This window comes from Anticarsia gemmatalis, chromosome 5 (genome assembly GCF_050436995.1).
Source record: "Anticarsia gemmatalis isolate Benzon Research Colony breed Stoneville strain chromosome 5, ilAntGemm2 primary, whole genome shotgun sequence".
In the NCBI taxonomy this organism is placed as follows: domain Eukaryota; kingdom Metazoa; phylum Arthropoda; class Insecta; order Lepidoptera; family Erebidae; genus Anticarsia; species Anticarsia gemmatalis.
In genome coordinates this window covers 6,978,624-7,003,835 of record NC_134749.1, presented here as the reverse complement: position 1 = coordinate 7,003,835, position 25,212 = coordinate 6,978,624, and the positions used below count along the sequence as shown (strand labels likewise).

The following is a 25,212-nucleotide window of genomic DNA, read 5'->3' as shown; positions in this document are numbered from 1 at the left end:
GTTTAGTCTCATAAACCTAGATAGTTTTCACAGATGCTGTAGGTACCTATCTACATATTTCTGTTGCCGCTATAACAACAAATACTAAAAAACAGAATTTAATAAATATTGAAGGGGGTTCCATACAACAAACGTGTTTATTTTTGATGTTTTTGTAAATAATGGTATGAAACTGTTTGAGCGCGAGTCCAACTCGTATTTGGCCGGTTCTTTTAAAAACAGTATGTAGGTATGTCGGTTGGTAACTTCTTGCTTAAGTACCTGAAATTCGTCTATCTATTAATAAAATCCGATATTCCCTTGCCGTAGCAACTTTAGGAACCCCTTTTTTATTTCTCCCATAAAATATATTAAAATTCCAGCTTTCTTTGCGTTGAATGTGCCTATACGTTAAAGTTTTAAACATAATAATTTGCTGAATAACATCACACTAATATTTGTAATTAGCAGACCAAAATAAAATTAAGTTTCAAACGTCATAAAAAAATTAACCGTCATAAAAAAATTAACTATAAGCCGTGAAACTAGTAAGAGAAGTAGTACTTGTTTTGGCAATAATACTCTAGGATCCATCGAAAGACTAAACTTATGCTTGAGTTAGAATCAGGAGGTAGGACAAGAATGGTATTTTTTTAAATGCGGTATTCACTTGGACGGTTTTTACTGAGATGAACAAGAACCACTTTTTTAGACATCAACGTCAGCTTACGTAATTATTACTGAAGAGCTTCATGTCTATATTGAGGACGATATCTGAAAATATTGTATGTTGGTGAGGTTGTTGGTTGTACTATTGGTCATAGAAGACCTTGTCGTTTAATTAGTAGTTAATAAAACACCAGCAATATACACATCCTCCTACCTACCTATCTGTCATAAAAACAAGCCGACCTTGAATTATAATTTCACGATATTAAGTTTGGATCCGACCTCTGGAAAGGTTAAGAGCACATCACTTTTATTCGTGTCTTCGACTTGGGACAAGTTCTAGCCTATTTGCACCTGTTTTTATTTTTTGTCTATTAGTATGCTTTTATAATCCAGCCAATTTTTTTGTAGTTTGACCTTTTCAAAATTAATTCGATAGAATCCTCTCGCAACCGAGACCTGTGTCTTGTTTTGTTTTATTCCTGGTCATAAAATGAGTATCGGGTCACTTATCAGATGGGTAATCGATTTGCATTTTTGTGTTATAATAGTATGCATACATAATTAAATAGGTTCTTGTGAGCTGTGCAATAATAAAATCAGTCAAATTCGTTAGTATAATCTATGTTTTTAAGACTAACGTGTTCTTTTAAATATATTTATGGATGCATTCATAGTTACAACTACGATTTAGTAACTATGAAGGAACTGAATCACCAATTTGCTCCAGAACTGTCTAGGTATGCTAAATGGTCACCTTGTGAGTTAACGATAATAACCAATAGCCACCAAGCCTTAAAAGTATTATTGAATTAAATGGCTGCTGAAAATTGGCCTAGATTTAAAAAATATTACCTATAATAGAATTCAAATAAGTTGATATACATAATTAACATGAATAAGTCTTAATAGGTTCTTAGCGTTCAGCATGTCTTGCTAAAATCTACCTGCTTGACCGTGTCGAATACTTGTAGGTATGTTGCCTGGAACTAAAAGTTCAAAGTTTATCTAATTTTGTATTCATAATGATTACGTTATTTTATGTGAGCGTTAATTAATGATATTTTAAAAGAAAAAAAAAACACCACTGGTAATGTATTTTTGTGTGTAGTTGTGGTGTGTTACCATCGCATGAGTGTGTAAATGTGTTGCAAAACGATATGTGTGAATTGTGTGATCGAATCATCTACTAGACCTTTGAAACAAAACGTTTGCTACATTTTGCATGTACTCACTTATTTTTTTAGTTAATCCAATAACCTCACAACACTAGATAGCTAATATCATAAACAACGACTTGTTCTACGAGTTTTAATATAACTCAACACATAGAAAAAGTACGGTCAACATTGTTCAGTCTATGTGTCAGCGCCCAGCCCCGCCCTAGCGTACCCCTAACCGTCACGGGTGTAGGGGCTTGCCTAACTAATCTTAGCGATGCGCGTGGTGTCTGCAATATTTATTTTTGTATTAAAATAAAATTCAAGAAATTATGAAAACTGCGAGGTTTTCTGTGATTTAGACCCTGACCCCAAATAACCCTGTGGATATGAATAAGTATGGATATTCACTCAAGAAAACTGAAATTGTATGTAGCGCCCGATAGCCATGCATAAAATTTTATTTATTTCTGGTGTAACGAGGTATATGAGTGTACATATAGGAACTTACAGTATTATTAACAGGAACTTTGTAAATCCTGTCATATTACTGATATAATAAATGCGAAAGTTTGTGAGAACGGAGGATATAAATGTACCTACGCAGGATGGTTACTATTTCATGCAATCACAACAGAATGGATTTTAATAAAGGCGAAAGAAGAAGATACAATTCCTGCTTGCTTATTAAGAGATCTGTCCGAAAGGGCTAAAATTTGCAACAATGTTACTTGGGATTCTATTAATACCTTGTGTATATTTGCACCTCATTATACCTACATATATTTTGAAAAAAAAAGTAAAACAAGGAATTTTTATTAAATACTGATTAGGTACAATCTCAAACAAAAGCTCGCGATGGTCACACAGGTCACAGCGCTAACAGGTCCGCGGTGCACACAAACACAACACATGTTCAAATATTATAATATACTCGTATGTACCTAAGAACTGTGTGCACACATCTGTGCTTGTGTGTAATTGTGAACATACATAGATGACCGAATCCGTAATATCGAAATCGCTTGTTTGCCGCCATTTGACATTACTCTAAGTGCTAAAGAAATGTATAAAAGTCTATGTCTAGAGTAGTTGGGCATCAGTCGCTCATCAGCCGCAGACCAAAACATTAAAATGAAATCGGTACGTTCTTAAAAATATTATTTAACGATTTCTAATGCATTGTAATTAGCACCTACCAAAGGTTTAAAATTACTCTACTGATTATTGTAATCAGGAAGGGTAAAAATCAAGCTTTCTTTTATTAGTGATTTGTTTCAACGTATATTTACAACTCATTATGTTCCACACAGATGATCATTGTCGCCCTCGCCCTTGTGGCCGTAGCCGTCGCCGCTCCCGCCGAAGAGCCCGTGAAGATCGTGCGCTCTGAGTTCGTACAACAACCCGAGGGTGGATACAACTTCAAGTGTGTATAATTTTTTTTACCATATGACGTAATGGCTCCTTAAATTTATGACGTCAACTTAATGACAAAATCCATCGGTGTGTTGCTGACTTAATCACTCGTTTGGGAGACGAATGCTTATATATCCAATTTATGTCGAACATAAAAGAATTTATTATGTGATAATTATAGTTACCGAGTCGTATAAGCAAACCTCTCACTGATGCAAGTGATTAAAGATATGCATCCTTCTAAGCGTTATTTGTGTATTAGAAATATTTATCGATAGTTCTTACATTGTTACGAATCATATCATTCCCGAAGGTTCTTGCAATAATGCAAATTCCTTTGCCTGCACTACGATGGTGTCACACCACAGCGTGGTGAATCTAAGTCCTAACATCTTCCTCACTTTAGTGGATATTCTTACCTTACAGTAGGACAGTAGTGGATTAAATTACTAAAATAATTAAAATTTTACAGCTACGAGACTGAGGACGGCAGCGTACGTGAAGAAGTTGGCACGATTAAAGACGCTCTTGATGAGGAGAACAAGCCCCACCCGGTTGTAGTCGTCCGTGGATCTTACTCTTACATCAACTCCGAAGGCAAACCAGAGACCATCAACTACATCGCTGACGAGAACGGTTACCAAGCTGAGGGAGAGTCCATCCCCAAGGTTCCCGTTGCCAGGAGATAAGCAACACGACGAATAGTTGATATACATTGATGAATTGTATAGTTCAATGGATCACCCTGCAATACTCTCAAAGGACTTTGATATCGGTTAAGAATATAACACAACAATTACTCTGACATAAGGGTGTGCTGAAACTCGTCACACTCTTATGTTATTAGTAATTGTTAATGGTGTTCACTGCCATTTTGTACGTTTTTACATTTTTTGTTGTGTTTTAATGATGATTCAATATGCAATAAATTGTAATTGAAGTTATATCTGTATTTTTTTAATCTTTACATGCACATAAAATAAATCTGCAGAAGTTTTTGTACGCTATTCAAAATATGCGCTCAATATTTAAAATCTCCATTGGTTGTCATATGTTCATACTTTGGGAACAATAACGTCGAAAATGTAATTCAAGATACAAACACCGGCACAAATACAGTAATGCATTTAGATAAATACTCCAGTTATTAAAATAGTTCTGAGTTGGATAAATAACATAATAAGTATGTGTCTTGTCTAACATTTTACCTCAATTTTTCCGCCAATACCGGAAATCACCGGGAAACAATGACCAAAACAGTGATCAACGATTTTGTATCAGTGAATTAAATATGAACTAGAATGCGTAAGCGTAATTTAATAAAATACGCGTTCATAGTACTTATTTAATCTAAAATTCCCAACAAAGTGATGATTAAAAAAATAAGTTAAAGGGCAACACAGTAGAGTTTTTATGATACCTAGTACCTATCCCGTCCAATAGCGCTGTCTGACAAAAAATCGTATGGCGCCTGTCTTGATTCATAGTGCGATTGCATAACCTCCAACAACGTTACTAGTAAAAACATTTCATAATAAAGATGCTTTTCCATTCACAGAATGGAAATTAACTTAAAAAATGTATTAGGATAAAAAACGATTATATTTTCCTCGGTCTAGTAGGTATTTATTGACACACAAATAAGTGATGTAATTATTAACTTCTTGGCAAGTATATAGATATAGTGGGGAGGTTTACGATTGGGAGATCTTCCTTACATGTATCTCGAACGAGAAAGCATCGAGCACAATACAAACACTGAGCACAATACACATACAAAAATGAGCGCCTGAAGCATTATAGAGAAAAAAGCTATACCTCTATCTAATATACAAAATTCTCGCGTCACAGTTTTCGTTGCCATACTCCTCCGAAACGGCTTGACCGATGTGGATGAAATTTTTTGTGCTTATCCGGTATCTATGAGAATCGGCCAACATAAATTTTTCATATACCTAAGTGACACATTTTTTTTGAAATTTATATTGTAAAACAACGTTTGCCGGGTCAGCTAGTTTAATATAAAAGTTTCCAAACTTGAGTACCTAAATCCTACAATGAACGAGCATTAGCAGAAATGCATCAGTCTCAATCTCAATTCTGACGACAGTTACACCTCATTTTGAACCTAATATTTAGTGAGCTATTTGCCTACACCATGAGAATCTGCTCATCTGATCTTGCCCTGTTAACCACGGGGCAGGAATTAGGAACCGGTTTAAAAGATGATTTTACGCGGGAAATCCTTCTATGACAAATAATGCATTTGAAATTACGTTTAAAAGATCGATAATCATTTGAACATTTCATTAGTTAGTTAGAAGTATTACTTAAGTTCAAAAAAGCCCGGTTAATAGTAAGGAAACTTCTGTCGGGGTCTCAAACGAACATACTTTATCAATGCGAAGAAAGTAGCCTTTTGCAATAGGATATATTGCCGTGGACATTTAAACTCTGGGTACTATTAAATAATATTGTAGTATAACATTGGAAGAGATCATTCGCATTCCCGACCTGGGAATAGATTCTGAGACTCGGTGAACAGCAGGGGGTTACATATTTCACTGCAGACCTCGCCGCAGACGTAAACATCAAAAAACTGTCTGCGATTTAAGATTTGATTCGTTAGTTTATCTAATTACTTCTATGAAAAGTTACTCACAATTAAAACTTAAATAACGCCTCGATTTTTTTCAAATGCCTCTAGTTCAAAACTTAAAATCCTCCAAACCTTCAATATAATATCATCGAAGTCTATATTAAATATTTTGATTGCAGGGTATCATAAAAAAACACATTATAATTACGATATTGATACAAGAAGGCTTTATAGCCGCAGAACTTGAAAATAAAACAAATATAGATATTATCAAAAAGACTAACACAGTCTGCAAAAATAATAAAAATATTGATCCGCGAATATGAAGCTTCCCACATACATCTTCATAATATCGAAAATCAATTAACAATATGAAGAATTTAGGTTACAAAATAAAAACGAAAAACTGGTCTAAACTGGAATAATATTCTTTTCACTGGAAGTATCGCTTAAGGCTGTGTCCACATTAGAATCTTTCTATCGTGACATAACCTAATGACCGTGTCCGTACGCATGCACGTCTTGGTATCGATGATGTAGTAGAATTATACAACGTGCTGCTGCAATGGCTTATTTCCTTCAACGTATGGGTAGGGCTAGACGTCCTTAGTCATGTATAGTACAACAATTTGTATTTTTATTATTAATTACCGACTTACTAACAATTATCTTTATTTAAAAAAATCCGCAGCCTGTACATCATCTACTCGAGTAAAGTTCGTTCACCGGGTTCAGGAGTCATATGATATTCGAATCAATGAAACTAAAATGAGAAAGAATGCTGCTACAATAAAGCCTCGTTTCTAGCGTCCCGCTATTGGGCGGGCGGCGCACGCGACGTTTTCACCCGTTTGATGTACTTTGATTGTTGGTACAAAGTGTTATAGTTTTGATTACATTATTTTATTGTTTAGTGTGACATTTATGTTTTTTTAATTAGCTAACAATGTTTATTGTTTGTTACACGATTATTAACTCCTAACCCTACCCATACGTTAAAGGAAATAAGCCATTGCAGCGGCACGTTGTATACCATCTTCAGGGACGTGCATGAGAAATTGTTAACAATGTGTTACATCCCAAGCATAACATAAAAAAGCTCAGTTTGAAATATCGGCCAAGTTATGGTCTAGTTTGATGCAGAATGTAGGTGCGCAGTTGATTTTTCATTATAATCCACTTATGATCGTACAATGTACATGGTTTCAGCCCGTGTAAGCAACTTGTCACAAGTTTGTGACAATGTTACGCCGTCTGGTGCGATGCAGTGTCTAAATAAAGACCCGGCCTTAGGATGTTGTGGATATATTCAATAATAATATATTTTAATGTGGATAATGCGATAGCGAATTCTAGTTTTTATGACTATTTTGTGATGTTTTATCAATTTTAGCATAATATCATTAGAAGCAAGTCTCATATTCTATTGTGTATGTAATATCAATGCATGCGACATTATTATCAAGAATCAATACATCTCACTTAAATCTATAAATTTAAAATATAAAAAACCCCCGATTTTATACAATTTCTTTTTTTTCATAATTTTTATAGATTGGCTAGTTAGGTTAAGCTGTTCTCTGCGCGGTGCGCTCCCGCCAGGCGTCGGCATATTCTGCTATGCCGACGACACACTGGTTACAGCCCGGGGGAAGACGCACCGCGACGCGGAGGTGCTGGCCACAGCTGGGGTCGCACAGGTCGTCGCTCGCATCCGGCGGCTGGGTCTGGAGGTGGCTCTTGAAAAGTCGGAGGCCCTATTTTTCCATGGGCCCCGACGCCGCCCGCCTCCAGGATCCAGCATCATCGTAGGCGGAGTCCACATCGGCATTGCATCGTCGATGAAGTACCTTGGTCTAACTCTCGACGGCCGATGGGACTTCACAGCCCATTTCAGTCGGCTGGCCCCCAGACTCGTAGGTGCGGCGGGCGCTCTTTCACGCCTGCTGCCGAACCTCGGGGGGCCAAACAACACCTGTCGACGGCTGTACGCCGGGATCGTGCGGACAATGGCCCTATATGGCTCACCCATTTGGGCCAATGCCCTGTCGGCCAAAAACATCGCCGCGCTGCGACGTCCGCAGCGCGTGATGGCTGTCAGGGCCGTGAGAGGCTACCGCACGATCTCATTCGAAGCGGCGTGCCTACTGGCCGGAACGCCGCCGTGGGACCTGGACGCGAAGGCCCTCGCGTCACTCTATACATGGCGCGAGGAGGCCCGAGGCGGAGGCTCACTGCCAGCGCCTCAAGAAGTGGAGGCGCGGAGAGCAGAGCTCCGCCAAGATGTCCTGGCGGCGTGGAAGCGGCGACTGGAGAACCCCAGCGCCGGCCTCGTTACCATCGAGGCCGTGCGGCCGGCGGTCACGGAGTGGCTGGAGAGAGGGCACGGCGCGCTCACTTATCGGCTGACGCAGGTCTTGACCGGACACGGTTGTTTCGGCAAGTACCTGTGTCGCATAGGCCGTGAGCAGACGCCCAGGTGCCATCATTGTGGTGACTGCCCCGATACGGCGCTGCATACGCTGGCACACTGCCAGGCGTGGTCGTCGCAGCGCCGTCAATTGACCGGGGTAGTCGGGAGCAACCTCTCGCTCTCGGCCGTGGTTCTGTCCATGGTCGGGAGCGAGGCAGCGTGGTCGGCCGTCGCCTCGTTCTGCGAGGAAGTTATATCCGCAAAAGAGGCGGCGGAACGGGAGCGGGAAATCAACGCTCCCCTCCCTTCCCGCGCAAGACGCACTGGGCGTCGTAGGCGCCGGGATGATCTCCGGCCCCCGTGACGCGGACCTGTGGGCGGCGGAGGCGGAACGCTCCGTCGCCTGGACAGGGAACAGGTCCGAGAGGTGGGGAGTGCGCTGTGTGTTCCTGGCACACCCCCTTGAAGTGGAGAGCTAGGGGGGGGCAATCCTCGTGCCTGCCCCCGCTCGAAGTAGGGTCCGCATACAAAGCGGGCTATCACCGGCTGGGACGCGGAGTATCCGATCGGAGGTACCGCGTCCTGGCCACGTTATGGTGACCGCAGAAGGAACACCGTCAGGTTTTTAGTCGGTATGCCCAAGTCAGCCGGAACGCCTTGCCGGCGGGAGAGCCCGACAGACCCCCGCTATCCTCCCTGGGGCGGGACATGCAGTAATGCATTTTCCTGACGAAAAAAAAAAAAAAAAAAAAAAAAAAAAAAAAAAAAAAAAAAAGCTGTTCTAATATTCCCACCACCAAGGTTCTCATCATACGAAGCTGTTTGAGACCCTATCCGAGTAAACTTTCTCTCCTCCCTTCGCTTTCACCCCCTACAACTTTTTAACGGCTCAACCGATTTTCATCAAACATTTCATAGAACACTCGCACATATCATAAAAACTAAATTAAAATCACAGCACCCGTTCGGGAGTTATGATGCCACAGACAGATAGACACACACAGACACATCAAACTTTTAACACCCCCCTTTTTTCATCGGGGTTTAAATAGTTTGTAATGGAAAATAATACTTCAACCAGTGTACCCACTTGAAAAGTTTATCTTAGAGATTCAACTAGAAAAACGTTGGTAAATTATTGTTAATGAAAGCGATCTTGTGAAAAAATCCATGAATTCTAACTTGAGTCTATTGAGGCATTTATATTTACTATTATTCTATGGCACTATTACTTTTTTAAAATATAAAACTAACGAAAGGTCATCATTTGTCAACTACTACATTATGCTTGGGTGAGATGAGGGGAAGCCCTTCAAAAGTACCCGCAACATAACGCACGCAGACTGCACATTTTGTGATTATGAAAAGTTTTTGGTATTTCTTCGAGAAGTAGTATATCAACAAAAATTAAAATTTCTTCCCAAAGCATCTAGCTTGAATTAGTCTAAAGCTTGAACTCAAGTAGTCTCAGTTCATGTTAGAGCCAAAGTGTTCAACACGACCTTTCGACAATAGACAGTAAAAATCACTTTTAGGTGGTTTAAGAAACGCTCCCTTCGTTTTACGGATATTGATAATGGGCGTTTTTCCATTACCCGGCCCGGCACCGGTTGCCGAGAAAGCAAAAATGTATGGCTCGCTTTTTTACTTAACAGCGCCGGTGCCGGCTAGGCACTGAGTCCTGCCGGCGCCGTCGCCGGGGTAGCATGATTTCCACTCGGGTAAATGAAATACCATCAAAAACATCCTGTAAAAACCTCAAGTCTCGCAGCGCAGTCTGTCTACCGTAAAAAGTTGTGAGATCTATGTAATACCAAGTCGATTAATCTCTTTAGTCTCTACTTAAAGGACCTTCTGTCTTAAGTTATTACTTAAGTAATTATCACGCCAATATTAAAAATATTTTACGTTTAAAACAAATAGATTGACCTGGCCATCCTATACATCATCATCATCCTATACATGGGATAGCAAAATTATTCTTGCAGTTCGTGTATTTAGAAAACTGGACCGAAATTAGAAAATATTTAAGTTTTCCCATAATTAATACACTAAACTCTATTTGTATACCAAATTTGAAGCTTCTATGTCTGCTAGAAGTGCCTTAGACTTTTGATGATCTGTGAGTCAGTCAGTGAGTGACAAAATTCTGAAACTTTAACAAGTTGTCATTCTTAAACTTGTTGAGTTGTCTTTTAATAATAAAACTACTGGTTCAAATTGACTGAAATTTTAAATATACCGTGTTTATACAATATCTGATTAGTTGTTGAAAATTCAGGCATCTTTTTTTATCCACAACGAAATTGCAGGGGGATCGAAAATGGCCTGAATTGCTTCGAGAAAAGATGGTACGGCCGTGCCGCATTTTTTTTGCTCGACTTGCGGGGCCACTGCCGTGCCCCCAGATTTTAGTTTGGAAATTGACAGAATTACGTTTATCTTTACTGCTCCTTGATAAGCCGTACTTTTTGATGGTCGAGATTTTGTTTTAAGACTTTGAAACTTTTAAAAACTTCAACATAAATTTCACATCGACTCACAAAAATAACAATAACAATACTAAAATAGTTTACCAAATAGGATTAAATTTATGAAATAACAAAATGTTTACCAAATGCAACTTTTTAGTAGGTATAATTTGAGGTTTACCAAATGGGAAATGGCCGTAGCGATTATTCGTAAAAGCTTGCCTCAATACATTTCTTTTATATTAATTTTGTCTTCACAAATTTATTACTTAAGGCGGTTTGTACGACTATTTTTTTTAAATAGAGTAATAATATTGTCACCTATTCGCTTTTGATGACCGAATCCGGAATTCTCTGACATTTGGCATTATGATGTACGCCAGAGAAATGTATATAAGACTTAGTTTGAGCAAGTCTGGCATCAGTCGCTCACAAGGTAGACATCGAACAAACTTATCCAAAATGAAATTGGTACGTGTAAAAATAATTAAAGGCCTTTTTTGTGTATATTTATTATCAGTGACATTTTTCATTATTTTTCGAGAAGTGTGTGCTTATTTGTTAATAACTTAACTAATTTATTAGTGAACTGCAGTTTACTAATAAATATTTCTGAATTGTGAAGTGTCCTTGATATAGATTAAGAAGAATGCAGGGTTCGCAATTATTTGAGTTGCATAAATAATATTTCATATTTAGATAAAATAAATGAGGAGCTCAGGGCTTTGTATTAATAGCCGCGCGGATTGATCTCTTTGGTTAAGCTGACCATATTATATTTAGCCAGTTCTCTGTGTTTCGGAAGACACGTTTAAAATTGTGGGTCCCGCCTGTCATTTTCATACAACCTTTAACAATAGTCAATTACTGGTTGACAGACTTTCAAGAAGATGTTACGAAAAATTTCGTATTACACAGCGGATAAGATAATCTACATTTATATGATGAGGTTTTTTTGCTATTAATATGCAACTAAATTGTTGACACTGAATAATGTATTGCATCTTGTTATTTGATAGATCATTGTTGTCGCCCTCGCCCTCGTGGCTGTCGCCGTCGCTGCTCCCTCGGTACCTGAGCCGGTGCAGATCCTCCGGTCTAGCGTTGACCAGAAACCTGATGGTGGCTACGTATTTGGGTAATATTTACATTCTATAAACATTAGTCTGCTAGGGGAAAACGAAATAAGGGTGTCAACATAAACGAGGAGACAACTTAAAATTGAGTTCCTTCCCCAAATTTGAATTCACCTTATTTTTTTAAACAGAAAGTGTAATATTACTATTTTATGGGTACATTTCAGGTATCGTTAAACTAAATAATGAATTCAATTACAGTTTCGAGACTGAAGATGGTGTCAGCCGTGATGAAACTGGTGATCTGAAGGAGGGAGTTGACGAGGAGAAGAAACCTTACAAGGTAGTTGTCGTCCGCGGCTCTTACAGCTACACCGACCCCGAGGGCAAGCTACAGACCATCACTTACCTTGCCGATGAGAACGGTTACCAAGCTCAAGGAGACGCCATCCCCGTGGCTCCCGTCGCACGTAGATAAACTACCAACGATAACTAGTTAACGAGCGATTAACTACTAACTGACCCGTCTAGCTATCTATTATAGATAGTTAATTCGCTTCTACTTATATGACTTTGATGTTGATTTAAGAGATCAGGTAATGACAGTTACCACAATGAAGGGCGTACGGGTGAGCATCACCGTACTATTTACCTTTGCTCTGAGACTCGATGCTTACTGCCATATTAAGTTTCTTCTGATGAGTAATTAATTATGTAAATCATACTGTAAATAAATGTTACCTGAATTAATTTTTGTCTTCCTTTAATGCACACACCCTAGCGTGTCAAGTTGGCATGTGTTAAACAAACACCTAGGAGTCTCCTCATAATTAGAAACAATTCATCAATCTAGCAAACTAACTTTCATAAAGACGTCGGAACTTGAGATATAAATATGTGTTTCGTGAATTAACAAATATGTAATACACTCCCAGTAGCCATTAAGTGATTGATGTCCAACATCGTCAATCTATCCACCCAACCTTGAATCCCAACCGGGGCAAATATTAGGTCGGGGAAAAAGTCTATTCGCATTATAGTATGTATGAACTTGTAATAAAATCTTTTCTCTAAGCAAAAAACTCGATATTTAGGTACCTCACGAGCTCACTGAAAGAAATCTAATGTACCGTGTACTTATTTGTGTTTCTTGAAGCCAAAGAGATTTTATTACAAGTTCATACATACTAAAATGCGAAAAGACTTTTTCCTCGACCTAATACTTGTGTGATGAACACTAGTATTTGTTCTGAGTCTGGTTGTAAGTGTATCTATTTATGTATTTAGATCAACACACTTATATATTATAAGTGTGTTGATTAGTTATGTATTTGATTACTATCGATCGTACAAGCTCTGCTAAGTAAGGAAGCAAATGACCATAATAATATTATTATGTGAGTTGTCCAATGATCACTATTATGATTATAAAGATGCGATCAATAGTGCCAATACCTGCATAAAACAAGTAAATATTTGCTTACTAGTTGATCCGCGCGGCTCCGCTCACGTTTTCTACTTCTCTCCATAAAAACCTTTCCCGTGACTTAAATACAATTTTACAAAAACGGATCCACACCTACCAGGAGATCATGACTTCTTAGTGTTGCTGTCACCAGGTTCTGTTCTTCCTCCAGGTACAAACTCGGTCGGACGGGATAAAAAGTCCTATGTCTCCTGGTTCTCAGTTACCTCTCCACCAAATTTCAGCCGAATTGGTTAAGCCATCCTCGAGTTATAAATAGTATAACTAACACGACTTTTATTTACATATTATTATATAGATATTTTTTTTACCGAATTTGAAGAAAGTATGTATCTATGCATGTAATAAAAAAGTTTTAAAAAATCTTTAAATATTGAATTTTACATTATTTAAACCTCAATATCTGTCAAGGACCGATGACAATAGAATAATTTTAACAGTTCGTCTCGATGTTCTTGCCAAGAATGCCAGGTTAAACGCCCTAATTATACATGTACTATAATATACATATCTGATCTTTACATGTAAAATTACATGTCGATTACGAAGAGCCTGATATACGGAATTGCCTTTTTTGATGTATGCACCCTCTGAGGAACGATTTAGAAATATTGTACTCTAAGGGGTAAAATGGGAGATGAAAGTTTGAATGGATGTTCGTAATTTTTAAAGCAGATTTTTTTAAATTATTATTTGTTAGTTTTAATTAGTTTTTATTTAAATAAAATGTAGTTTCATTGTATTCTGAAAGTCCCGTGAGAGATTTAAATAAGGGAGGAAAGTTTAAATGAGGGGTCGTTTATTATTAGACCTAGAAGTGTTAATATTAAATTTAGGTCTTTTATTTAAAATGAAACGTGTTTCAGTATTTTTAGGAAAAAGTCGTTAAGATAGGGAACTATAGAACATGGAGGATTTTTCATTAATGTAGCTAAAAGCATAAAACTTTTTGTTTACGTATACTTATTTAAAAAAAAAAACATGTCAGCTACACTATTCGTAATTCAAGAACGGCTGACCCGAATTCCCTGGAAATTCAGGAGGTACCTTCGGATCAGGAAACGGACATAAAAAAACACGAAGACGCTTTAAACGAAATCCTACACTAATATTCACCTATGGTTATCGAATCGAAGGATTAGTATAGTATTAGTAATAAAAGAGATATTTTGATTCGCCGGTGTCTGCGGCGCTGCATATACTCAGAGCGCGACATCGAACACGTAATGAGGTAAGCATTGTTAGTGTTTTAGCATCAGGGGACGCTTATTGTTTATCTATATATCTGTCTGTCTGTTACACTTTCGAGCATAAGCCACTAAATTGATTCGAACAAAGTCCTATCGCAATTTTTCTATTCATACTTTGTAGTAAAGAACAATGATAGCTGAGTGGCATAAATTGATATCTCCCACGCAAGTGGTTGCTGGTTCGAACCCGCGACAGCACACCAATGACTTTTCGAAGTTATATGTGTTAAATTTATTGTCACTTGTTCCAATGGGAAAGGACAATATCCTGATGCAACTTTGCATGTTTGAGAGTTCTTTAGAACCGATCTTGAATGTATACAAAGTCCCCAACCCACTCGTGACAAGCGTGGTGGACTCAAGGCCTAACCCCTTCCTCATTACGGGAGGCGACCGTTTCTCAGCAGTGTGAATTTAATGTGTTAGGTTTTTTTATTTTTTTAAACTTTGTATTATACGACTTTGTAGACCGTTAACAAGTTAGCGTTGGTAATTTATGTGCTGAGTGCGGAGACCTGGGAGATAGAGATTCACACTATAATTGGTATACGTATAATAAGAAAACAAAAATATACTTAGGTAAAATTTATTTACATAACTAATTATTCAACAAAAAACTTTATATGGCAGTAAGCATCGAGTCTTTAAGAGCAATTAGTAAATAGTACGGTGATGCCTACCCGTACGCCCTTGAATTGTGGTAACTTTCATTCTTAAAACAAAAACAAAGTCAAAAGTAGAAGCCAATTAACTATCTATAATGGATAGTTAGACGGGTCAGTTAGTAGTTAATCGCTCGTTAACTAGTTATCGTTGGTAGTTTATCTACGTGCGACGGGAGCCACGGGGATGGCGTCTCCTTGAGCTTGGTAACCGTTCTCATCGGCAAGGTAAGTGATGGTCTGTAGCTTGCCCTCGGGGTCGGTGTAGCTGTAAGAGCCGCGGACGACAACTACCTTGTAAGGTTTCTTCTCCTCGTCAACTCCCTCCTTCAGATCACCAGTTTCATCACGGCTGACACCATCTTCAGTCTCGAAACTGTAATTAAATTCATTATTTAGTTTAACGATACCTGAAATGTACCCACAAAATAGTAATATTACACTTTCTGTTTAAAAAAATAAGGTGAATTTAAATTTGTGGAAGGTACTCAATTTTAAGTTGTCTCCTCGTTTATGTTGACACCCTTATTTCGTTTTCCCCTAGCAGACTAATGTTTATAGAATGTAAATATTACCCAAATACGTAGCCACCATCAGGTTTCTGGTCAACGCTAGACCGGAGGATCTGCACCGGCTCAGGTACCGAGGGAGCAGCGACGGCGACAGCCACGAGGGCGAGAGCAACAACGATGATCTGTCCAACAAAAGTAATTTATTAATAAAGTTAATCGTTTCCTAGCTTGATAAAAACAACTTAAAAAAAGTAAAAAGTTTTCAATACCGTCGGTATGATTTTACCGACACCTGTTGGTAAAAGATAAAAATATTGTTTGTTTGTGAACTTTTTCCATTACACATTCAGTAAGTCTCGGTGAATGTTACGTGAAAGTTGTTCACAAAGTAACAAACAGTTACCACATAAGCCTTTGAAATTTATATCGTGATTTCAAAGGATAATTCCAGTAATTATCCTTTGACAAACAATATTTTGACCTATAGCATAGTCTCTTGCCCGAGCTATTACATAAAGATTTAAATACTCATGAAATAATCTTATCTTCAATTATTTTAGCAGGTGAACATTTAATATTATTTTTATTTTATTTACAATAATTAATGACAATAGTTTCTGAACTCACCAATTTCATTTTTGTTAGGTTTGTTAGACAGCTGGTTACCGACTGATGCTTTACTAACATTGACATAACCTTTTATATATGTCTCCAAAGTGTATAGTTATGGGCAATTTTAATGTTGTTTATCTGGATTTAGTTGTTGATAATGGAAATGCCTATTAAAAAAAAACTGGTACTCAAATGAGGCTCAACATCAAGAAGCGATGTATATATTAGAATAACTTATTATAATTTTATAGTCGAAGAATTTGTTACTTCTCTCTGTATTTATTTATGCTGAAAAGCCTATTATTAGTCATATTATAACTGAAGTAAAATAGAGTAAGAGATTAAGTAAAGTAAGTTAAGTTCTTAAATGTTTGTGGATGTGTGTTCGTTACTCTTTCACGCAAAAAATACAGGACGCATTTTGATTACGCTTTTGACAAATATAGTAAATAAACTGGATAAACGCATAAAGGATACTTTAACTTTGGGAAATAATTTGAAGTAGATGAAGCGGGCAGAATTACAGCATTATTAGTTACTAGTTCTTAGTTTACTTTGCATGTGCCTAATAATTTAGTCGAATACCGAGTATTTTAGCAGCTTAAGGTGTTTTTACAACAAAGAGGTTGTCAAGATGTACTAATTGGCCTTTTTTTTATCAATGGGTACTATTTAGTAGGCACATAAAATAACACAAATTCGACTAAATTACTGACCTAGTCTTAACTAGACTAAAGTAAGTAATCTAAAGCTAGATAGGTTGATTAATGAATCGTTGACGGGAATTTTGTTAATTTATGTAATTTTATAATAACATCCGACGCGCTTAACTGTCTAAAAATGCGCACGAAACATAGCTCAAAATACTCGTTTTCATAAAACCTATACTAAACTCCTGTACCAAAAGTCGTAATTAGCTTTTGCACGGGGCTCCACCCACTTGAACTTTGTATAGTTGTAGTTGTAAAATGTAGACAATCATATTAAGAATATCATTGATAATACGTTATTACAAAATACTTTATAATAAATATGCACGTCTTTTTGCATGAATCAGTGAATACATGATTTTGGGGACATTTTCATGTCAGTCCTCTGTGGCGTGTCGGTGTATGTCACAGACGCACAAAGGTCGAATACAAAGCCCAGGTAGCGTCAAAAAGTTATTCAAAGTTTCTGTAAACAATTTCTCAGTGATTAGTAGAGAAGTAGAGGTTGCGGACCTCCGTACCTTGGAAAGCACATAAAGTTGATCCGCATTCAAATATCGGCCGGAGGTGAAAATTAAGGACTACTTAGTGTAAAATGAAATGTTTTTTCTAACATTTCCTAATAAATTAGCTATTTGTCTTTCTCATTCATCAATTCTAAGTAGTTGGTGTAACGGCACGTGGTAATAGTAACGCAAGGACGTTTCATATGTTTGTTGATTTCACTTGTATATAGAGATATTGAATTATACAAACACAGTTACGCCCGTCGAGTATTTCCTAATTCTATTTGACCTCTAGTTTGTCAAACTAAAGACAATTGTGAATAGCGTACTATATTCTTCCGTGATGATTAATTATATATTTGCTTTATTTATGATATTATATATGATATGACAACTATATAAAATGTTTTTTTTTTAATAAGCATGAGCTCATCATTTACCGTTGGTTCATATTTACATACATGTAGGACCAAAGGACGTCACTTGATACAATATTACCTTATGAACAATATATATTAAATGGTTCAAATTTCAAGAAACATAATTATGATAAAGTAGACTAATTTACCTATGAGTATATTTGATGTTTATTTATGTGTCATCAGAAGATTATTACGTTCAAGGCTAATACAACTATGTAAAGTTACTCCAAATAGATTAACTAATACCACTTTACCCAACCTTGATCTTGTAAGCAATACATAAAATAGCACCCGACTAAAATTCAAAATTTACGAGACTCTTGAGGTTATGAAGCTATATAGCATTCGGATCTTGGTCGGTCGCCGGAATAAATACGTGTTCCAATCAAGACATAAGGAGTACCCGGAAGTTAGGGCACCTCGAGATGCGAGAGCATCAAAACAAAATACGATCCTGCATGTGTTATATTGATGCTAAGAATACCAGTCCATAGAGCTGTGGCACCCTCACTCCTGTTGGAAAATAAGGTGTATTTCCAACATCTCATTACTTACCATAAACGTAAAAGTACGCATGTATTTTATTAAAAAATAGATAAATATACTTCCAATATGCCTTTGATATAAATAAATTAGATCGTTCTGTGTCAGTTTAGAATGACATTTCTATTTCATCTTTTGTGTATTCTGAATTAATTTGTAGCTTTTATAAGTCTAATAAAAATATATTGGACAACAACCTATTGACTAATCTCTGTTTTATAATTTTTTTGCAATAGTATTCTAGTTTATGAAACCTTTGTGACATAACATAAAATTTTGTGAGTCTTCTACTTTAGACTTAGATCTCAGCCCTTACCTCGGCAATAAGGAATTAGGCGTACTTATAATTGTTATCATTATAGTAATAAATAAATAATAATTATCGGATAGTACGCAGGTAAATAATAAAACATTAAAGTAGTGATTTGATTTTAGGACAATATAAATTTAATAGATAAGGACGATTTGATTAATGTATAAATATAGTTGTTTTAATCAATTTTACTTATGGACGCATTGACTGCCCAAGGTTCCTTATTTTTTTTCCGGTGACATTTCTTACTCGGGATACCCTACGTAATTACGTGCACAGTTGATGTTTCGTTCGTAATCTATACTAATATTATAAATGCGAAAGTAACTCTGTCTGTCTGTCTGTCTGTCTGTCTGCTACTCAATCACGCCTAAACTACTGAACCAATTTGCATGAAATTTGGTATGGAGATATTTTGATACCCGAGAAAGGACATAGGCTATATATCATCACGCTATGACCAAAAGGAGCAGAGTACCAGTAATTAATGTTACAAAAACGGGGAAAAATTTCACTCATTTTCTTTTATTGGACGCAAGCGAAGTTGCGCGGGTCAGCTAGTATGCTTATATTCAGAAGAGTTCATAATCAGTCATAATTAAATTCGTTGGTTATCATCATTGACTTTTAAATGTGCAAATATTATTCTGTGGTAATGCTATCGCGACATCGCTGTCTATGCTATTTGACATTTTGTCTAAGAGCCAATAAAATGTATAAAAGATAACGCGGTGATCGATCCAGTATCAGTTGCTGATCTGACTTCGAATCAACCAAAAATGAAATCGGTACGTTCATAAAAATACAATAAATCTTTACTTGTCGTAAAAAAAATGTTAACAATAATTTTATGTGGTCCAGATTGTATTCGTCGCCCTCGCCCTTGTGGCTGTTGCCATCGCCGCTCCTGCTGTAGAAGAGCCAGAAAAAATCATTAGTTCTGACTTTGTCAAAAAACAAGACGGAGGCTACGACTACAAGTATGTATTTTTTCTCGTAAAATAAATGCAGTAGTTATTTACAGGATTTTTTAAAGGAGAAGAAAATGTCTATATTTTTATTATCTTATTGAAGCATTAACTTAAACTAATCGACTTTTAAAATTTCTATTTTTTTTCATATACTCGTATTTTCTTATATAACTACTACACTAAAAAGGGACATGATGAATATGTCTCGTTTCTTCGTACATGTATTTTACTTATTGCTAACGAATTAAACCAGGAAATAATAGGTACTAAGGCTATACAATAATTTATAATTGTATCCACAGTTTTGAAACTGCAAAGGGCATTTCCCGCCAAGAGAATGGTGAACTTAAGGAAGTCCTTGACGAGGACAACAAACCCCAGAACGTAGTGGTTGTTCGCGGAAGCTACACCTACATTAACAACGAGGGACAGCCTGAAACTATCAACTACTACGCTGATGAGACCGGCTTCCACGCTGAGGGAGCATCCATCCCTAAAGCACCAGTTGCCAGGAGATAAACTGTCGACAGCCATCTTCGAACTATGTTAAATCTTTAACATCTTAGATTTGACGAATGTTCATTCTACTGTGATCCAAGACTTAAGTAGATATTGTAAGGAATAATTCAAAGGACCATGACACAATGTCCAGAACCTTTGGTGCTAGTCACCCTATATGTTTTTCTAATGTGATTTAGATGTTAAATTAAAAATAAATTAGTATTTTTCCCAACATCCAGTTGAAGTTATTTTCCCTTGTACTCAGCCATCAGAAATGGAACCGCATATTTTACTGTCAAGCCAACTTTCAAGAGATCGTCATAATTTGTTATTATTTTGGAGATATTATTTATGATTATGTTCGTCCTTTTAAAATTTTGCAATGACGAGCACCACACCGACAATTGTCCGTAATTGAGTGGTTACTCAATTACGGACGCCTTGAGAATTCGGGTTTTAGTCATTTGCTACCAAAAGCTTTTTACATTTACAATAATTACTTACATGCAGACAGTACTTCCTAAAAGTGACAGCTGAGTGGTGTAAATCACCTCCCACGCTGACGGTTTGAATCTAAACGGCTTCAAAAGAATGACTTTTCAAATTGATGCATGAACAATTAATGTAATTTAAAATTTTATTTATGAAGAAAAACGTGATGATACTTTACTGCCAGTAGTTTGGAAGTTTCTATCAAGTTTTTCTATTCTTAAAACTAAGGTTTAGGTAACCCAAATATGACCTAAAAAATGGTAAAAATGGTTTAAAACCTTGCTCCTTTAATGAACATCCGGACAGAATTTCTGCGATATTTTTACTTCACTAATTTAATTTATTTTGTTTATGGCTAATTTAATATGTTTTGTTCATACTCTACGCGGCCTGCTAGATTTTTTCTGCCACAACCAAAATACAGGAGGTACTCGTATCATTGAAGTAGCTGTCCTTTCAAACGGCGTATAACTTGTATCAATCGGATGGAGACTGGATTACCACTCGCCTAACCCCATTTTTTTCGGAAGTTGTAATTTGAATTCATCACTATTAGATTATTATCTATCTACTTCTAGCCTTATTTCTGTCAGTTTTATTTTTATTTTTCCTTGTATATAATATTATAAATTATTAAAATATGTAGATCGTATTATATTTTTCTTTTCTTTTTTTATTTAATTTCTCCTCTTCCTCATTATAATTTAAAAATCTTTTTTGAAAAATTACTGGAAATTTGTATAATAAATATGACCAACGATTTCGTTAGGCAAGTAGCGGAAATACAACAGAATTGCCATTGAAAGGAATTAGAATTGCCATAAATTCATTCATTCACTCTGTAAAATATTTAACTATAAAATTGTTTATTGAGCCTTTTACTGTCTTATATCCAGTAGTATCAAACACCGATTAGTGCAAAAGCAAGAAAACAATTAAATAACTAATTTTAATGAAATAAAACGACACATTTATGTATTTATTACAAGAATATGTATATTATCCCTTTTTTACACAAACTAATACAACAGACTAAAGCCTGAAACTGCGTAAAGCGGACGTCCGCGCGGTCTCATACAAAAGTGCTCCTATAAATATTTGAAAGTCTTTTCACGGATTTAATGTAAATTAATAACAATATTTGGCACAAATATCTAGGTAAAATTTGGCAAGTCAGAAACATAACAAATCGAACAAAGATACGATATAAGAGAACAGGAAATTGTTTAGAAAAAGACTCTGGGTGTTTTTTTATCGGCAAAAGTCCCATGTGATGGTTGTATCCCATTTTAGTGTTGCCCTACATCAAGCAACGAAACGGGACCGATGGAGGCAAATTACTATCGGTGTCAGAGGAGACACTATCCTAGGCAATGAGGGAAACGACTGAAAGAGAATAACAATATTGCAATTCAGAATTAAAGCATTGGACCACTTCACTAGGCGTGTCAGACATAACTATGTGAAAATGTAAACCAAAAACATTTTTTTTTGGTCTAATTAATAGATATAAAATATTGTAATGTAGACTTACTGTTATGAGATATTATAAAGAAATGAAAGCTACAGCTGCAATCATTACTATCAAACATGCCAAAGTTCTTGTTTCAACTACTCTTCACAAAAGATACCGATCTCAGTGTCAATTAATTCACATGCTTACATCGAAATTAAGTAACTAATTACGTACGTAGCAACTTTTTAGAACATTGTTACGCATGTCTTAATTAAGGTATTTGTAATTGAGTTAATTATGAACGTTTATATGAGTTTTGTTCTGGCGTAAGATAATAATATTATGACAAATTGACAAATATGATTTTCCAGGCAAGCTATTTTCCGATTCAAACATTTGCTAATTTCCATGGTAATATTCTATGCTATAGTCCAACACGACGAACACCTTAGTCGAGAGCCTTGTATGTAAGATTGGTGGTTAGCGGAGAGTATTCGAAATTCAGAATTTTGAACATCAATGATCCATTGTCGGAATTATTTATGCCATCAAAAACATTCTGTAAAAACCTCAAGTCTCGCCGTAAAAAGTTGAGAGATCAATATAATACCAAGTCGATTAATCTATTTAGTCTCTACTTAAAGGACCTTCTGTCTTAAGTTATTACGTATGTTATTATCATGCCAATTTAAAAAAAATACCTCTAAAACAAATAGACCGACCTGGCCATCGCATGATTTGATTAGTTAATGCTCCTGAAATGTTAATGGCGAATTTGTGTTTTCTTGCGATGACCAAGTCGATCTATTTGTTGTAAAGGTATTTTTTTTAAATTGGCATGATAATAACATACGTAATAACTTAAGACAGAAGGTCCTTTAAGTAGAGACTAAATAGATTAATCGACTTGGTATTATATTGATCTCTCAACTTTTTACGGCGAGACTTGAGGTTTTTACAGAATGTTTTTGATGGCATCTCACTTCTTTTTGTAAAGCGAACATAAGTCCAATTTGTATGGAAAGACGTTTTTTTTTCATAATTCAACATATTTTCCTATGGGAATGTTGTTCAGTTTCATGGGCTAAACACCCTTACCCACCCTATATCCCCTCCCGTTATGCCTCATATAGTAGGTACCTATTTACACCTATTTATTTTGTTTTCTACAGTAATAATAATTCATTAACGGCAAATGTAACCTTGTAATCTTATACATTTATATGGGATTACAAAGTTATTGTTGCAGTTGGTGTATTTAGAAAACTGGACCGAAATCAGAAAATATTAAATTTTTTCCATGATTAAAACACTAAACCCTATTTGTATTCTAAATTTTAAGCTTCTAAGTCTGCTAGAAGTACCTTAGACTTTTGATGATCGGTGAGTCAGTGAGTCAGTGAGTCAGTGAATCAGTGAGTGACAAAATTCAAAATTTTAACAAGTTGTCATTCTTAAACTACTGGTTCAAATTGACTGAAATTTTAAATATACCGTGTTTCTACAATGACTTATTAGTTGCTGAAAATCCAGGCTTCTAGTTTTATCCACAACGAAATTATAGGGGTGTGAAAAATAGCCCGAATTGCTTCGAGAAAAGGATGTTACGGCCGTGCCGCTTTTTTTTTGCTCGACTTGCGGGGGCACTTCCGTGCCCCCAGATTACTAGCGGACCCGGCAAACCTTGTACCGCCTAACAGTCAATAAATGTCGTGTTACCTTTTAGCTAAACTAATTTAGGCTTTGATGAACATGATACAATGATACAAAATAATATTAATGTTATAGATAGAAAAATAAAAGTATTAATAAAAAAAAATCGTTAATCGGATTTTCATTCAAACACCTTGTGGAAAACGACATTCTTTGTATTTTGGTCAGGTGTAAGAACAAATAAACTTCTCTACGTCTACTTTAGCATAATTATGTATCTTGAAATATGAACCATTTAATATATATTGTTCATAAGGATTGTATCAAGTGACGTCCTTTGGTCCTACATGTATGTAAATATGAACCAACGGTAAATGATGAGCTCATGCTTGTTCAAGAAAGATTTTATGTTATTGTCATATCATATAATATCATAAATAAAGCAAATATATAATTAATCGTCACGGAGGAATATAGTACGCTATTCACAATTGTCTTTAGTTTGATAAACTAGAGGTCAAATAGAATTAGGAAATACTTGACGAACGTAACTGTGTTTGTATAATTCAATATCTCTATATACAAGTGAAATCAACAAACATATGAAACGTCCTTGCGTTACTATTACCACGTGCCGTTACGCCAACTACTTAGAATTGATGAATGAGAAAGACAAATACCTAATTTATTTGGAAATGTTAGAAAAAACATTTCATTTTGAATGCGGATCAACTTTATGTGCTTTCCGAGGTACGGAGGTCCGCAACCTCTACTTCTCTACTAATCACTGAGAAATTGTTTACAGAAACTTCAGGAATAACTTTTTGACGCTACCTGGACTTTGTATTCGACCTTTGTGCGTCTGTGACATACACCGACACGCCACAGAGGACTGACATGAAAATGTCCCCAAAATCATGTATTCACTGATTCATGCAAAAAGACGTGCATATTTATTATAAAGTATTTTGTAATAACGTATTATCAATGATATTCTTAATATGATTGTCTACATTTTACAACTACAACTACACAAAGTTCAAGTGGGTGGAGCCCCGTGCAAAAGCTAATTACGACTTTTGGTACAGGAGTTTAGTATAGGTTTTATGAAAACGAGTATTTTGAGCTATGCTTCGTGCATATCATTCATCATACATTATATCATTAAACTTGTACTAGTAAAAGGTTTTTATTTCGTAAATAATGTTTAACCACATTATCCAGTGTGAATGTGAAAAAATATATACAAAAATAAAAATAGGAAGAAAAAAACAATATGCGATGATAAATTACTACAAAGCAGATTAAATTTAAATATTGCCTACTTAACTATACGC

The 25,212-nt window shown here is 36.1% G+C and overlaps 4 protein-coding genes across 4 annotated transcripts; 3 read left to right on the top strand and 1 right to left on the bottom strand.

The window, feature by feature from the left end:
* The first annotated feature begins 2,792 nt into the window (after positions 1-2,792).
* Positions 2,793-4,171, top strand: LOC142972980 (larval cuticle protein 1-like). The gene is made up of 3 exons (XM_076114446.1): positions 2,793-2,951; positions 3,122-3,237; positions 3,700-4,171. The coding sequence occupies exons 1-3, from the start codon at positions 2,943-2,945 to the stop codon at positions 3,914-3,916; spliced, it is 342 nt and encodes a 113-aa protein (XP_075970561.1). The 5' UTR covers positions 2,793-2,942; the 3' UTR covers positions 3,917-4,171.
* Positions 4,172-11,055: 6,884 nt separating this feature from the next.
* On the top strand, positions 11,056-12,536 carry LOC142972979 (larval cuticle protein 16/17-like). Its single transcript, XM_076114445.1, has 3 exons — positions 11,056-11,181; positions 11,730-11,848; positions 12,048-12,536. The coding sequence occupies exons 1-3, from the start codon at positions 11,080-11,082 to the stop codon at positions 12,262-12,264; spliced, it is 438 nt and encodes a 145-aa protein (XP_075970560.1). The 5' UTR covers positions 11,056-11,079; the 3' UTR covers positions 12,265-12,536.
* Positions 12,537-15,092: 2,556 nt separating this feature from the next.
* On the bottom strand, positions 15,093-16,479 carry LOC142972977 (larval cuticle protein 16/17-like). The gene is made up of 3 exons (XM_076114443.1): positions 16,324-16,479; positions 15,760-15,878; positions 15,093-15,560 (listed from the first exon to the last, which is right to left on the bottom strand). The coding sequence occupies exons 1-3, from the start codon at positions 16,387-16,389 to the stop codon at positions 15,344-15,346; spliced, it is 402 nt and encodes a 133-aa protein (XP_075970558.1). The 5' UTR covers positions 16,390-16,479; the 3' UTR covers positions 15,093-15,343.
* Positions 16,480-19,466: 2,987 nt separating this feature from the next.
* On the top strand, positions 19,467-20,508 carry LOC142972978 (larval cuticle protein 1-like). The gene is made up of 3 exons (XM_076114444.1): positions 19,467-19,590; positions 19,664-19,782; positions 20,076-20,508. Exons 1-3 carry the CDS (start codon positions 19,582-19,584, stop codon positions 20,290-20,292), a joined length of 345 nt encoding a protein of 114 aa, XP_075970559.1. The 5' UTR covers positions 19,467-19,581; the 3' UTR covers positions 20,293-20,508.
* The last annotated feature ends 4,704 nt before the right edge of the window (positions 20,509-25,212 follow it).